Below are 17482 nucleotides of genomic sequence, written 5' to 3' on the forward strand. Positions count from 1 at the left end.
ATTTTTTGTATTTTTAGTAGAGACGGGGTTTCACCATGTTGACCAGGATGGTCTAGATCTCTTGACCTCGTGATCCACCCGCCTCGGCCTCCCAAAGTGCTGGGATTACATTCTCTTATTCTTTAATTGAATAAGAGTAGTCCCAGCTACTCAGGATGCTGAGGCAGGAGGTTCACTTCAGCCCAGGAGTTTGGAAGTTTGAAGCTGTTGTGTGCCATGATCACACCTGTGGATAGCCAGTGCACTCCAGCTTGGGCAACATAGAGAGAACTTTTCCCTTAAAAAAAATTCCCCTTTTACCTAGATTTTTTTTTTTTTTTGAAACAGAGTCTTGCCCTATTGCCCAGGCTGGAGTGCAATGGTGTGATCTCAGCTCACTGCAACTTCTATCTCGTGGATTCAAGTGATTCTCCTGCCTCAGCCTCCTAAGTAGCTGGTATTACAGGTGCGTGCCACCACACCCAGGTAATTTTTTAAATCTTTAGTAGAGATGGGTTTTCACCATGTTGACCAGGCTGGTCTCAAACTCCTGACCTCATGATATGCCCGCCTCGGCCTCCCAAAGTGTTGGGATTACACGTGTGAGCCATCGTGACTGGCCTTACCTATATCTCGAATCATTCCAAAATTTATTCCTTTTTCACCTATATCTTGAGTCATCCTAAGTCTTTCAGGAGCTCAAAGTGACAAGAAAACAAATGATTCCAGGAAAGTGATTTTCAGGACAAGGAAGACGACTGAAAACTCTTGTACTCGAGAAAGCAGTCTGGCCTGTTCAATTATCTTCTGTTAGAAATATTTATGCAAGGAAGGAAAATGATGACATTCGAAATCCTTCAAGAGAATATAAACAAAAACCAGGGGGTTCCTCAAAGCTTGCTCCCACTCACAGCATGTCCTGGATAGTTCTGTCTTCAGGTCTCAGTGGTGTTTACTGGAGTCATCACAAAAGGGTACTTTCCTTGCAAAGCACATGATGGATTTAAAACAATGTAAGCTCAACCCATTAGTAATCACTAGTATAAATCAGTAGAGTTGCAGTAGGAGGGAGAGACTCACAAGAATACTTTAACCATTAGCAATCTGTTTACATACAAATAACTGCCAAATCTTGAGTAAGTAGGTAGACAGTCTCCTTATTTCCTAGATAACTTAATTTTGGACAGCCATGGAGCATGAAATAATACAAATGTAAATGAAACCACATTTTCAATGAATTAGAAAAGTTCTGAGTTTAAAACCTCAGCCACAGCCTCTCAAATGTAACCTGGCAGGTTAGTATTTCTCATACATTGACAAATGGTCAATCTGGCTGGGGTCTGGGTTTATACAGAAAGGGAGAGGAGTGAAGAATAAGGAGGAAGGTGGTAGGACTATGGAAAGCCCTGAATGCTAAGACATTTTGAACTCTATGCAATGGATATAAACTGAATTTCTTAGCTGTCCCTAAATTTATAGGGAGAGTGGAAGAAGAGCAGATGTTGGATTTAGAAGAGCAAAATAATGCGCTATGATAGAAGCAATGAAATAAAGAGCTTCAAAATCAAAAGGAGATCAACAGTGTCATATTCTTCACTGCAGAGAAACTAAACAAGTAACAGCTGACAGAGCAGCTGCATGCAGTAGACAGCTGTGAGAACAGGTGTGGATAAGGAGAATCACCAGGCATTAACCATTTTTCTTGCTAATTTGATCAAAAGCAAGAAGTGAGGAGAACAACTGGAGGGAGCACCTCAACTGAGAAAGATCCCCTAGGCGGATCTAGGACATGCTGAAGTTGTGGACTGGGGAGAATTTGAAGACCTAAGAGAGAGCCTATGATAATACATGAGGGGAGAAATAGAATCAGAAACACGTGGATTTTACACTCATGACCACTAATGGCTAAAACACAGCAAAAAATGTTCACAAGGTAGAGCAAATGAATCTTTCCCCATTGTTGACAGTGAAAAATGGCACAATTAGTTTGGAAAACTGTTTGTCAATTGATGTGGTTTGGCAGTGTCCCCACCCAAATCTCATCTTGAATTGTAGCTCCCATAATCCCCACATGTTGTGAGAGGGACCCAGTGGGAGGTAACAGAATCATGGGGGCAGTTTTTTTTCCCATATTGTTTCCATGATCGTGAATAAGTCACATGGGATCTGATGGTTTTATGAAAGGGAAGTTCCCCTGCACGCCCTGTCTTGCCTGCTGCCATGTAAGATGTACCTTTGTTCCTGCTTCACCTTCCACCATGATTGTGGGGCCTCCTCATCCATGTGAAACTGTGAATCCATTAAACCTCCTTTTCTTAGTAAATTACCCAGTCTCAGGTATGTCTTTATTAGCAATCTGAGAAAAGACTAATACTAATTTCTGAAAACATTAAAGAAACACCCACAATTGTATACCTATATATTTACCAAAAAATGAACATACAAAGATTGGGAAATGAATATTCACAACACCTTTATTTGTAATAACCCAAACCTGTAAACAAACCAAGTATCCACCCACAGTAAATGGATAAACAAATTATATTAGATTACTATGATAGAATACTACTCAACAATAAAAAGCAATATGTAACAACATGGATAAGGCTAAAAAATTGTGCTAAGTGAAAGTATCCAGATGCCAAAAATACATACCAAATTATCTCTTTAAAATAAAGTTCTAGGCCAAACTAATTTATCATTTAAAAAAATCAGAATAGTAATTGTCTCAGGGGTTAGGGAAATTTACTGGATGGAGGTATGAGAGGTCTTTCTGGGGTGATAGAAATTGCCTCCGTTATTTTGGGAATAAATACAAGAGCACATAAAATTGTCAAAACTCATTGCACTGAACACTTAAGATTTGTGCATTTTAATACATGTTAGTTATGCCTCAATTAAAAAAAACACATAAACACAGGTGTAAACACTAGCTTCATGAAAAAGGCAAGATATTAATAAGTCTTCCTTCTATGGGAGAGCAAAATAAGGAGGAATCTGTGAACATGCAGGGAATTTTGAGGTAGAAAGAAAGGGAGCTGTGAATGATCTGAATATTCTAAGTAAAAGTAAGGGATGAGGTTGTCTTCTGGGTGTGCGTACAGGGCACTGAGGAGGGGAACAGAGGATGCATGCATTAGAGAAACAGGAGAAATAGATCTTACGATCTACTATAAAAGACATAAGGAATGAATCTTCAACAGCTCTTATCCCTAATCCTAATTTTGTTTTCCATATAAGGATCCCATTCAACTCAGATTTGTATTGTTTTTTCCTCTATCATTTGATAGATTGGATGACAGTCTGCAGCCTACATTCTCTACAGAAATGAAAATTCCTTCTTGGAGTGGGGATGGTGGTGGTGAATTGAATAGACATTACAATGGTTTGTAGTCTTTCCAAGCTCACTGCTATGTAACAATTCTTATTCTTGAGTATTTAATTGAGGAAAAAGATAATAAGAAAAATATCCTAAAATGCTCCTTAAAAGAGGTAAGTATGACCATCAAAGAAAAAAGTTGAGAAATACCAGTCTAGGGAAAGCAAAATACAGGTAGTGAAGTAACTTGGGTTGGCCTGGTCAGGCAGGTAAATGATGGTAAAAGCATGAAAGAGTCTAAGTTGACATCATGTGCATTACTGAAATACATCAGATAAATTAGAGAAAGGATTACAAATTATACACACAAAAATCAGAGAGAAGAAAAGTTCTAATAGTGATCAAGGGCAGGACTGGCAGGAAAGAGGGAGCAGGAGGAGAATAGCACCTGTCATGGAAGGCATGTGGAGGCTCAAGCCTTACAGAAGCCAACTAAGCAGAGAGAGGAGCGAGGAGGTGGGAGGTCATAATTATGACCCCTTTAAAGTATCAGCAGGAGTGAGAGAGTGGAGAAAAGGGAAGGGAGGACGGAGGTAAGAGGTTAAGCTCAAAGAGGAACATTCCAGAGTTCAAGTGCCAGAGAATGACAAAGTCTACATAATTAAAAAGTCAGTGGCATGGCCATGTTGGTAAATGCCAAGGCAGAGCATAAATGGGGGGCCTTGGAGGGACAGAAGCACAGGAACTGCATGATGGATCTGTTTGCTGAAGAGGGCAGCATGGGTTGGTGAGCAATGGAGAACCACTTCCCTGGTGCTCAAGTCTCTGAGGATGATGGAAGAAGGTACAAAAAATTGTGAAATGGCAGCGATGAGGATGGTGTTAGGAGATGCTGGATTGGGTTTTAAAAGAGCAGGGAGAAAGAGCTGGAGAGAGACACACATGATTTGGACAAAGATGAGGGGGAGCAAGTGTAATGGGATTGGGACTAGAGATAAGTGAAGGTGGAGGGAACAGGTCACCACCACAGGGGTGGAGGGTGGGGAGTAGAATTTCATGCTAAGAGGAGAATGCAGAGAATACCTATCCAAAGCTGACATACTAATGTGGTAGTAAGGGTGTTGAAAAGTTTTTTTTATCCATATGGCTGGGGCTTCAGTTAAAAAATAGAGAAGGAATACTGTCTTGACTGTATCAACTTCCTTTTTATGAAACAAATGGTTGTGTGGCTAGTACCAAAGCTGTTAGGAAATATATCCCTAGCATTTAAAGATAAATGGTTACCCTTCTGTCTCCTAATATTTTTTAGATATTCCATTTTCTAAAGGATCAGAATAAAGTAAAACAAATGTAGGCTGTTATCAAATTCATCTTCTATATAGTTCAGTTATTGGACATTCCATTACATTTTCCTCTGAGTTTTGATTACAAGATTTATTGTAATACCTACATAACACTCATATTCTATTATGTGAATAAAAGGTAGTTGTGGTAATAAGGTAGGTATGACCTGGTTCTTCAAGAAGTTCTTTTTATACTCCATTTCAGTAATAAACTCCAGCAGCTATTTTAACTAAGCATTCACAGAAATATTTTTCCCCTATTCTGCACTTAAATATTCTATTATATTCTCTCAAGCCACCAGGGACTTTCACTCTGTTCATCCATAAAAAGCTCATGCTAATCTTGCTTATTTTCTTTCTTCTTCCTTTTTTTTTTTTTTTTTTGTACATTTTAAATTCTAAGCAAAGCCAATAAGAATTAATATAAATTAAGAATGCTGGCATGGAAAGCTGCTTCTTATCAACCTCTCACACTGTAAATGTGCTGCACAGCATCATAACACATTAGCTGCAAAGTCCAGTGAAATGGTCATAAAATGGGCCAGATATGTTTGGATAACTCTCAGTAAAGTCTACTGCCATGAATGGGTCTAAAGCCATCTGTCATAATTCCAAGAATTCAAATGAGTTGCTGTAAGATTGTCTGGATGCTCTGATAGAGTCACATCTTATTTAGAGCTTCTGGCCTGGACAAAGACTCATATTTCTTTCAAAGTCAAGGTTATTAATAAACATCTGTGCTGTCCAATATAGTAGCCACAAATTACATGTGGCTATTGAACACCTGAAATGTGGCTGGTCTAAGATGTGCTGTAAGTGTAATGCACACAATTGCATTCCAAAGATTACATTAAAAAAATAATAATGCATACCATCTCAGTAATAATTTCAATTTTAAAGTTAAATTTTAAAAATTGTAATATTCATTACATGCTAAAATAATAATTTGAATGTATTAGGGTTAAATGAAGTCTATTATTAAAAATAATTTCACTTTTTAAAATGTTTTAAAATATGGCTACCTAAAAAAAATGTAAATTACCCATATGGCTCTCATGTCTACTAGGCAGTGGTGCTGGAGGATGTAGCCCAGTCTTCAGGTGGGCCACAAGGAGGCAGAAGAGTGTGGTCATTACAGGCGGAAGGGACAGGGCAGATCTTGGTTCCATTCTGTGTCTATTTCCTCACTATGGGATTTCGGTATGTTACTTATTTTCTCCAAATCTTAGTTTCCTTATTCATCAAATAGGAATAATGATAGTGCTTCCTCTCAGGGATTATCAAATATAAACTCCTCACATGTAAAGAGATAACTTGGATTCTCAGAAGGAGCATTAAGTTGCAGAATATATAGAAGGGTACAATTTTTAAAAGTTAACTCAATAACTCAAAAGTTAACAGAGAGATCAATATTGTGTACATCTTAAAGTGAATAGATAGTAAAACAGATTAAGTCAAACCAAATTTAAAGTGCTTTTATCCTCTTGCTTTTGGCCCATTGCTATGGCTCAGAAATGTATTAAGGTATGCAGAAATAAAGCTCAGTTATCTAAGTGCTATTTTCTGGGTCTCCTCTCTTTGTTACTTAGCAACATAACCTCAGGGTTATGTAAATCAAATTTGCTGTTTCTTTAAGAGAGTTGCTGGGTGGTCCTTTCTCCCAAAAGGCAACTGCATGCCATTAAATAGTTTAATGTTATGTAATATTTGGATTGGAAAGCTATTTGGGCAGCATGGGTAATGGAAAGGGAACAGGAAAAGGAGTTCAAGGGCAGGGATTCAATCCTGGCTCTGCCATAGCCTGAGCCAAGTTCACACAAAAGCTCTGAACCTCGGTTTCCTCTCCCGTAAAATGGGGATGAGGAAGGCAATATATCTCCTAACAGGTTGTTTTAAAGATTAAATAATGAATATTAGAAGAACCTTATCTGTAAACCTGGCAGCATTTCAGTGTTAGCTCTTATCACTATTTTAATCTACTGGATTCTAAGCCTGACCTACACCCAGATACAGCCACTTAGCTCTATAGAGTACCAGGCAAGAGGAGGTAAACAAGGATAACTTGTTTGGACCTCTGTTAACTTCCTAGGACCTTGTTTTCTCTTCTTTCCTATTCACTGTAAAGACTCATTGGAAGGGCGTCATTAAAAAAAAAAAAAAGGCATTCAGAAAACAGTAAAGTCTTACACAAATATAAAGCATTATTGTTGATTTATATCATCATCAATAATTGATTTTTACTAAAAAAGAGATGGGGAAAAAGTGTATGTTGGTTACCAGTAGCTCCTTTTACTGTGAAAAGTAGCCATTGCCAAATTCCAAAATGCATTTTTAACTCACGTGTACTAATTTAAGCTGTTAGCAGTGAAATGATCTGAATTGAAAAAGGAAAGTTAGAACATCCATCTTTTGCTCAGGTCTTGGCAAAATAAAACTTATAAGAATATCTGCCATCATTTTCAAGTAGAGCCAAACTCAGCACCATATTATGATCACAACTGCAGAATGGCATTCCTAACAAGAAATGTCATTTGTAGCCAAGATTTTATATTTGGCTTCTATGGATAAAATACTCACTTCTATGAATTTTGAAGCTAGAGCTATATAATCTAGGTACCCCAAAAGACATTTACAGGATTTTACATAGCCAGTATGTTATCTGGGCTCTTAATGAGAACATATACAGATACAACAAGGACTTATGAAAACACAAGTTCTTGGAACTTCACATAAAGAAATATGTGCTCATAAAAATAGCAGAGTGAAATAACAGCATCATATTGACCTGCATCTAGCAATCTACAATAAATAGGACTAATTTTTGTCACACTATTTGTTATTTTTAAAAAGAGCCTCTTAGTACTAATTTTTTTTTCTTCCACAGTTGTGTACTTCTCTTCATTATTAATTGGTTATCTTTCTTTTCTTTATTTTAATATACAGTTTTAATATCAGTATTAGTAGGGATTTGGGCATGGGAAAAGACTGTTGAATGTTCTTACTTTTACCAAGACTAAAACTAATAAAAAGCAGAGTAGTATATTAAGGTGGGTCAAAGAAAATTACAAATTGTGGACTTAACAATAATTAAAACCTGTATTGTGCTATATATATACAAAGAAGCAGGCCAGACACCATGGCTCACACCTATAATCCCAATACTTTGGCTGAGGTAGATGGATTGCTTTAGCCCAGGAGTTCGAGATTAGCCTAGGTGACATGGCAAAACCCCATCTCTTAAAAAAAAAAATACAGGAAAATTAGCCAGGCATGGTGGGGCATGCCTATAGTCCCAACTACTTGAGCCCGGGAGGCAGAGGCTGCAGCAGCCACAATCACACCACTGACCTCCAGACTGGGTAAATGAGCTAGATCCTGTCTCAAAAACAAAAACAAAAATTAAAAAAATAGAGCTAAAATTAGGAGGGGAGGATGTAAACTTTCAATGAACATATATATATATATATATATATATGTAATTTTATTTATATATTTTATATATTTTTTATTTTATATATGTATACATATATATGTATAATATATGTATAAAGAAGCACATTGAATGGGTTTTACTTTCTAGTCTATATTCTCCTAATTCTTTCAGGTGCTCCTCTTATCCTATACAGGACCAATGTATTAGTCGTACAGAAAGGAATACAATGGAAGAACTATATCTCAGTGTACTATGATCCAAATGTTGCCAATTTATCAGCTTTAAAATTTATTCATGAAAAATTTCACATCAATTAATTTATTTTATATTTTATTGCTTCACAATCTATAAATTGTTTAGGATTCAGTTCTATCATTCTTTTTTTTTTTTGAGACAGAGTCTCATTCTGTCGCCCAGGCTGGAGTACACTGGCAAGATCTCAGGTCACCGTAACCTGCCTCTCAGGCCCAAGAGATTCTTGTGCCTCAGCCTCTCGAGAAGCTGGGACTACAGGTGCAAGTCACCATGCCCAGATAATTCTTTTTGTTTTTGTTCTTTCTCTCTCTCTCTCTCTTTCTCTCTCTTTCTTTTCTTTGTTTTTCTTTTCTTTTCTTTCTTTTCATTATACTTAATTTCTGGGATACAGCTGCAGAATGTGCATGTTTGTTACATAGGTACACATGTGCCATGATGATTTGCTGTACCCATCAATCTGTCATCCACATTAGGTATTTCTCCTAATACTATCCCTCCGCTCTCTCCCCAGCCCCCTGGTAGGCCCCAGTGTGTGATGTTCCCCTCCATGTGCCCATATGTTCTAGCTGTTCAACTCCCACTTACGAGTGAGAACATGCGGTGTTTTTCTGTTTTTGTGTTAGTTTGCTGAGAATGATGGTTTCCAGCTTCATTCATGTCCCTGCAAAGGACATGAACTCATTTCTTTTTCATGGTTGCATAGTATTCCATGGTGTGTATGTGCCACATTTTCTTTATCCAGTCTATCATTGATGGGCATTTGGGTTAGTTCCAAATCTTTGCTATTGTGAATAGTGCATCTGTCTTTATAGTAGAATGATCTATAACCCTTTGGGTATATAGCCAGTAATGGGATTGCTGGGTCTAATGGTATTTCTGGTTCTAGATCCTTGAGGAATTGCCACACTGTCTTCCACAATGGTTGAATTAATTTACACACCCACCAACCTCGATGTTCATCAGGGATATTGGCCTGAAATTTTTTTTCTTCTTGTGTGTCTGCCAGGTTTTGGTATCAGGATGATGCTGACCTCATAAAAAGAGTTAGGGAGGAGTCCCTCTTTTTCTATTGCTTGGAATAATTTTAGAAGGGATGGTACCAGCTTCTCTCTTTGCCTCTGGTAGAATTCGAGAGTGAATCTGTCTAATCCTGGGCTTTTTTTGGTTGGTAGGCTATTCATTACTTCCTCAATTTCTAAATTTGTTATTGGTCTATTCAGGGATTTGGCTTCTTCCTGGTTTAGTCTTGGGAGGGTGTATTGTGTCCAGAAATGTATCCGCTTCTTCTAGATTTTCTAGTTTATTTGCCTAGAGGTGTTTATAATATTCTCTGATGGTAGTTTGTATTTCTGTGGTATCACCGGTGATATCCCCTTTACCATTTTTATTGTGTCTGTTTGATTCTTCTCTCTTTTCTTCTTTATTAGTCTGGCTAGCAGTCTATTTATTTTGTTAACCTTTAAAAAAAAAAAAAACAAGCTCCTGGATTCATTGATTTTTTGAAGGGTTTCTCATGTCTCTATCTCCTTTAGTTCTGCACTGATCTTAGTTATTTCTTGTCTTTTGCTAGCTTCTGGATTTGTTTGTTGTTGCTTCGTTAGTTCTTTTAATTGTGATGTTAGGGTGTGGATTTTAGATCTTTCCTGCTTTCTCCTGTGGTGTTCAGTGCTATAAATTTCCCCGTTAACACTGTTTTAGCTATGTCCCAGAGACTCTGGTACATTGTGTCTTTGTTCTCATTGGTTTCAAAAAACTTATTTATTTCTGCCTTAATTTCATTATTTACCCAGTAGTAATTCGAAAGCAGGTTGTTCAGTTTCCATGTAGCTGTGTGGTTTTGAGGGAGTTTCTTAATCCTGAGTTCTAATTTGATTACACTGTGGTCTGAGAGACTGTTATATTTCCATTCTTTTGCATCTGCTGAGGAGTGTTTTACTTCCAATTACGTGAATAATTTTAGAATAAGTGCTATCTGGTGCTGAGAAAAAATGCATATTCTGTTGTATATTCTGTTGATTTGGGGTGGAGAGTTCTGTAGATGTCTATTCGGTCCACTTGGTCCAGATCTGAGTTCAAGTCCTAAATATCCTTGTTAATTTTCTGTCTCATTTATCTAATATTGACATTGGGGTGTTAAAGTCTCCCACTATTATTGTGTGGGAGTCTAAGTCTCTTTGTAGGTCTCTAAGAAATTGCATTATGAATCTGACTGCTGTATTGGATAAATATACTATACATATTTAGGGTACTTATATATAAAATTAGGATAGTTAGCTCTTCTTGTTGCATTGATCCCTTTACCATTAGGTAATGCCCTTTTTTAAATTTTTTTTCCATGTTATCAGTAGTTGAAAGTTTTGTTTTGCTTTGAGGCAGAGTCTCGCTCTGTCACCCAATCAATTCTTGTGCCTCAGCCTCCCAAGTAGCTGGGATTACAGGTGCATACCATCACACCCGCCTAAATTTTGTATTGTTAGTAGAGATGGGGTTTCATCATGTTGGCCAAACTGCTCCTGAATCCCTGGCCTCAAGCAATCTGCCTGCCTTGGCCTCCCAAATGCTGGGATTACAGGTTTGAGTCACTGTGCCCAACCCATTATCAGTCGTTTTTCATCATTCTCAGATTTATCAAGTTTTAACAATGTTATCAAATTTGAAAAATTAATTTTATTTAGTTTTTGACTTCCACTTTATTTCTTTCACTTTATTTAATTGTACTTTCTTGGCATTCATTTATTTTGTGTAGTGTTTCCTTGATTTTGTGTTCCTGCACGTGGGTAAAGCCATTCTTAAACATAGAACATCAGACCTAGGACAGCACTTGTCAGTTTATAGTATATTAGACTGTTCTGTGATAAACTCATTCCAATGCTTCTGTTCAAATGAGATTAAAATAAAAATGTGCACCAACACGTACATTTAGTAAAAAGATTCAGTGTCTATGGGAATCCGTAAAAGTCAAAGAGTAAAAGGAAGGCAATGAAGACGCATCAGAAGATGCATCATACTGAGTTACTCAGCAATGGAGACAATCCTGTTAGGGAGAGGAAGAAAGAACCAAGTGAACCATTAGCCTTGAAGGTATTGGAGAGGTGGCCATATGTGCCCTCCAGAAGCTGGGAGATGGAAACCAACTTGGCAAGCATGTGGATTGTCAGCATCTAACGAGCACAGATACACATAATATTACTCACTACTCCTGGTCATTTTTCTCTCTTAAATTTCCATTCTGATGTTTGTTAACCTGTCTTTTTTTTTAGTTTGGAAGCTAAATTCCATAACTACCAACACTGTTATTACTATCATTGTCAGGATCATCACCAACATGCCTAGACTACATTAATAAACACACAAGATGCAAAAGCACCCTTTACTGTAGTCTTCAGTTAGTTTAAACACACTATCAACCTTTATCAGGGAAGCAAGTAAAAAGCAAACACTAGAGGTTATACCTGAGAATTATTCCTAAGCACCAAAGTTATCACTAGTAATTCGCACTACTAATTCCAGCAAGCCTCACTTTATTTCCCGCTTATAAGACAAACTGGGTAGAAGTGTGGTCAAACCATTTGTCTATACCTTCAGAGAATGCTGCTTTTCCTAAAGCGTATTATGGAATATTTGTCTTGGGAAATGCCTTTCCTCCACACGCACACGAAAGACAAAAATGACTATTCCACAGTCCCTTCTCAAAGATTCACAAAGAATACTGGCATATTAAAACTTCTTGCAACAAATAAATGATCTGCTTAACTCTGCACGTTCTCAGTTTATCTGACCATGTAACACGTTTCCGCTCTTACCCTTTTAGAGGCAATCTATGAAAATCTTCCAGAACCTGTATTTCCAGAAAGACACTCTGGGATATACATCTTTTGATTGATAAAAAAATAGAAATTGAGATGCACGTTACACACTCCCAAAGTCTGAAAACTCTAATTATACAGCTCTAGAAAGAGGGAAGAGCAGCACAATCTAATGAGTGTTGAGAAAAAAAGGGTTTCTTGGAATCTCAAGGCCTCCTGATGAATGGTAAACGTTCCACTTACTTAAGGAGATTCCCCAGATTGAAAAGAGCCCGGTTATGCTGTGGATGGAGCTGGAGAGCCCTCTGATAGTACATCTTTGCCTCTGCTGTGTCTCTCATCAGTGTCCCAAGGTTGTTGAGGGCACTTGCATGGCGTGGATACAACCTGAAAAGTTAAAAATATTAAGCTGTGATAGTTCAAAAACTTCTCAACTGGGCACAATTTGTTGGTTCTTTTTCTTCCAGGTATGGCATAGCTAAAATGAAACACTGAATTATTCTTGTACTTGAATGGTTTGTGTCCAATCTTACTGGTTGGCTTTTACAATTGGAAAGTATATAATTAGGGCAAGGATGCACATATTTATAATTAAATGACTCTTAATTGGTACAAGAATAAATAGTATGTGGATCTACCAGGGTTAAAGACATGTAATAGGATTACTTTCCACTTCCTGTGATAGAAAATCCTCTCCTCCTTGCGTCAGGTACTGAGTTTCTGGCCTCAGTTTCTGGCCCGGTGGGGCTTCTGACCAGCTCCCTGTGCAGGGTCCACTATTTACACCAGATGCTGAGTGAACCTTTGGGGTGGAATCTTCATAAACATCTCTTTTTTTGAGACGGAGTTTTGCTCTTGTTGCCCAGGCTGGAGTGCAATGGCGCGATCTCGGCTCACTGCAACCTCTGCCTCCCAGGTTCAAATGATTCTCCTGCCTCAGCCTCCCAAGAGGCGTCACCACCATGTCTGGTTAATTTCTGCATTTTTTAGTAGAGATAGGGTTTCACCATGTTGTCCAGGTTGGTCTTTAACTCCTGACCTCAGGTGATCCACCTGCCTTGGCCTCCCAAAGTGCTGGGATTACAGGCAGGAGCCACCATACCCAGCCCATAAACATCTTTGGATTGGAGCATTAGTAAGGCTGCCATGACTGAGAAAGGATGATATAAAACATCATCCTATTAAAATAAACTTTACCTCCAAATGCCTCCCCTTCACTTTTTTCTATTTGATCTCATTTTCCCCCTCCTACTGCAATTTGGTTCTACCTGTCCTGGTACAGTCTCAGACAGAAAATACTAAGAATGTAGAACACTTAAAAATAAAAAAACAAAGCCACAATGAAGTCAAAAATAGCATTCCCCATGTTCAAAAGCAAATGTAAAGGAGAATGAGGTAGACATCAGTATACCAAATTTATGCTGATTAAGGTAGGAAGGGAACCAGTTTATTTTCTAAACACAAAACTATAAAGAAGCCAAATCCACACATCTCCATAATTCAATTGTTTCTGATATATTCAGAGTGGACATAGTTAGCAGTCTAGGGGATTTGTTCCACTTCTGTCACCCAGCGTACTGTGAATAAGCCAGTGGAGCTGGCTTTTAAGTAGAAATGCAAAGATAACGCCCAAGTAATAAAAACAGGATCTGTACTTGTCAAGCCCCTTGACAATCAAATGCCATGCTTGCCCCCTGTTCCATACCTTCTAAAAGATCAATTTAATTCTGGGACAGAAGAGGTTCCTATTAAAAGGACGGGAAAGACAAGTTGTACAGCTTTTTCATCTTTGCTCTACCCAGAGTCTCTTAAGTTTATTTGACCCTTCCCCACTCCCTACAGAACAGCTATAAACATCCCTCAGAACTAATATTTCTAGGAAGGCACTCTGTAATGTTCCTCTTGACTGACAAAGGCTAGAATCAATTCAAATGAATATTATATCCTCCCAAAGCCTGAAAGCCCTAATTATTCACAGAGGCTTTGGAGGCTGATAGGAGAGAAATGTTTAGAGGAAGTCTGGCAGAAAACGCCCTGAGCTAGCACATGCGCTGTTGTTTGCTTCTCTCTGATCGCATTTAATTAGCTCAGACAACATAAGGGTCTCTGATACTGGCCCCGTTACATCCAACTTCAGTTCCTGGGAGACAAGCGCTTGGTGCTCTCTCTGAGATGCTGTTAGAAGATATGAGGCTATGATGCTGTACCTATCCCTCCACTCCATGCCCAGAAAAGTGTCCTGTGAAGCTTGTGTCTAAGAATTACCTTGGAAGTGATTACAGAGCACATCACAGCTATGACTCAAATTCTTCTAAAGAAGCTTTGGTTTTTGTTTGCTTTTTAGATTAAGCAAAGCACTTTAACCCTCAAAAGATTAAAGGGCTGTCCAGTGCACATGGTGAGGACAATTCACATACTCCTTGTTTCCTTTACAACAAGCAGAACAGAAAGCAAATCTGGCACATGTGTCTTCCTTTTACCTAGAGGAGATAATTTCTTAAGACTTTCTCTTTTCCTTATTTCTTTAAGTCTCTGAGCCCTTGAAATGAACTTCTGAGGCAAAAACACTAAAGAATGGGACAGAATAAATTCAATAAGACCTTCCACCATGGGCTCACCCATGTAAGATGCCTGTTTGCTCTGCATGCAGAGCAGGTCATCTCCAGCAAGTTTTTAGGCCCAACGTCATGAACTTTATATTCACTCACGACCCCACTACCATTTAAATGAACAGTCATGTATTTCAAACGTCACTGCCTTCAGACATGGCTTTCTCTTTCTTTTTTGTTTCCTTCAAATCAGAAATAGAATACAAGTCCACCCTGAACTCTTAAAAACTAAAGCGAAGAGAAGTAAAGAGAAACAGAAGCACTATAAGAGAAAAGGCCTGTACTATACCTTGTGCTTTAAGAACCAACTTGCAGCTGCAGAAAAAAATGTGATGCTCAGGAGGAGGTACTAACTATAGTCAGGGAAGAGGCTCTATGTTGGCAAAGAGCCCCAACTCTTCAAGGAAGGGCACTGCTGATATTTACAGGGACTCACTGATTCTATAACCAAGCAAAGCCCGCCACCTGGAAAATGTGTAGCTATTGCTTATTCCTGGCAATACTAAGGGCCTGCTAGCATATCCTTTCTCTCTCTGGGTATCTGATGAGGCTCACCTAATCACAAGCAAGCTTTGTATTATTTATGAAACCAAGCTGAATTTCATTAAAAGGATTCTTAATAACCAGGTCAGAAAAAATAGCTTAAAAAAATACAGATGGAAATATTTTCTTAAAACATATTTTTCTATTTATTGCAGACCTAGCAAGGACAAAATTTATTTTGTGTATTTACTTTTAGCTAAATTTGCATTTGAATGAGCTTGAGTCTAATTCAATCCTGATCTCTCCAGGAAGGGAATTTTCTATTGGAAAGATGAATAATTTAAGAGATGAGTATGTAGCTACATCAATTGTCAGAATAAATTAAGTCCATCTTGACTTTGACTTCTACAGGTATGTTTTACAAATGTCCTGATAGTGGTTATTTCCTTCCCCATGCAGAAAACCTCAACAAAAGATGTGCTGAACTGGAACAGTGGTGATTTTTTCAGGCCTGTTTGTAAGAACACTCACTGGATTTTCCTTCTCACGGTATTCTTCAACATTTGAATTGTTTATGAGGATTCTTTTGCTATTTATTATTATTTTAATGAATCTAATTTTAAAAATTTATTATAAAGAAAATAAGTTAGATTGTTCAACTGTTCTGGGGTACAAGGAAGCTTATTATTTCCTCATCAAAAAAGAAATGTATGGGGCCGGGCAATGTGGCTTATGCCTGTAATCCCAACACTTTGGGAGGTCAAGGCCTGATGGCTTGAACTTAGCAGTTTGAGACCAGTCTGGGCAACATGGCAAAACCCTGTCGCTACCGAAAAATAAAAGATAAAAATAAAAAACAAAAACCAAACACTTACATATACAGAAGTGGTTCTATGAGCTGAAGAACAATTCATGTTCAAGCATTGGGTAGTTCAGTTTCTGGATAAACATAATATCCATTAAGCATTTTAAGGGTGCTTAATTTTTATCTAGTAGCATTTCCTTAAGTAGAATTAATAGAGCAGGTAGTCAAGGACGTTATTCCTCTCATCTTATGTCTGAAGAATTAGCGTCAGCATATTAGTAGGAGAAAGTCCCTGGGAAGGAACACTTGTCTAAGCCAAAACACAGAAGGTGGGACAAAAGAAAATGAGTTCCAGAGGACCCAGGATATGTAAAAATTACTTTAAATGTCTAAAGTGCTTTCTCAGACATTGTCTCATTTACCCTTCAAAATTCCTTCAGTAGAATTACTGTAGTATTTATTTTATAGTCAAGGAAAGGGAAATGGAGAAATTAAGTAAATAGCAGATTATGAAAAAAGCCATCTCATTCATTTGAGCCTAGGAGTTTGAGGCTGTGGGGCGCCAATGATGGTATCACTGTACTCCAGCCTGGGAGACTGTGAAACCTCATCTTTTAAAGAAAAGAAAAGACATCTCAGGGGCACTTGTGTTAGGAAGGCAGCTGGCTCCTGTAAATCTGTTTTCAAACTTCATTTGTCATTCAACATTCAGCAAATAAACATACTGCTACAAATTACAGCTTCCATTTGGAATAATTCTCCTTTTCATCTTCTTGTTTCTTTGGCTAAATCATTCAGCTATGATCTTATAGGAACTAGTTCTCAGTGGCAGAAGTGAAATAAACTCAATACCCAGAAAGCTTGGCTACTCAGAATCTTCACTGCAAAGAATTTGTCTTCTGCCATAAAAAATAATCATGGTATCTCTGAAATGCACAGTATTATAGAAAGCTATTTGGGATTAACAACACTCAGTAAGTGTGTAAGATGTACATTCAGGCTTTCTGATTTACCCTTCTTAGGCTTTAACCTCAACTATAAAGGGCCATAGACATAAGCTGTACGTGAATAAAATCTAGTTTTCAATTTTATGTCAGTTATTTACTTCAAATTTTGTACAATGTGTTCTAAAGTTAAGAATGCTGTTTGCTTTTCATTATCTGAGTGCCTTATATGGCATTTAATTGTTCAAAAAATATTGAATGATGTGCTCTAGTTTGCAATTTCCTTTAAGAGTATACACACCCTGATTTATTTTCAGGGTGTGTATACTTGTCTGATTTTCATACCACACATTAATTTATTTGAGGTTAACTAAGCTAAGGTCAGATGTTTATTTTTTATTTCCTGTTGAGAAAATAAGAGTCAAAAAGAAAAACATGACTGAGAAAAACATTCCACCACAGAACCTGAATTCCACTGGACTGAAAAATCTACAAAATAATCTTCA

At 37.8% G+C, this 17482-nt stretch overlaps 1 protein-coding gene across 1 annotated transcript in view; it reads right to left on the bottom strand.

The window, feature by feature from the left end:
• Positions 1-17482, bottom strand: part of LOC108298196 (protein O-mannosyl-transferase TMTC1) — a 92174-nt gene that overhangs the window by 37308 nt on the left and 37384 nt on the right. Inside the window, exon 4 of the mRNA XM_017520931.2 lies at positions 12379-12522. Coding sequence (XP_017376420.1) covers positions 12379-12522 — 144 coding nt within the window. The remainder of the gene's footprint in view (positions 1-12378; positions 12523-17482) is intronic.

Source organism: Cebus imitator, unplaced genomic scaffold (assembly GCF_001604975.1).
Source record: "Cebus imitator isolate Cc_AM_T3 unplaced genomic scaffold, Cebus_imitator-1.0 Scaffold914, whole genome shotgun sequence".
NCBI classification, from domain to species: Eukaryota; Metazoa; Chordata; class Mammalia; order Primates; family Cebidae; genus Cebus; species Cebus imitator.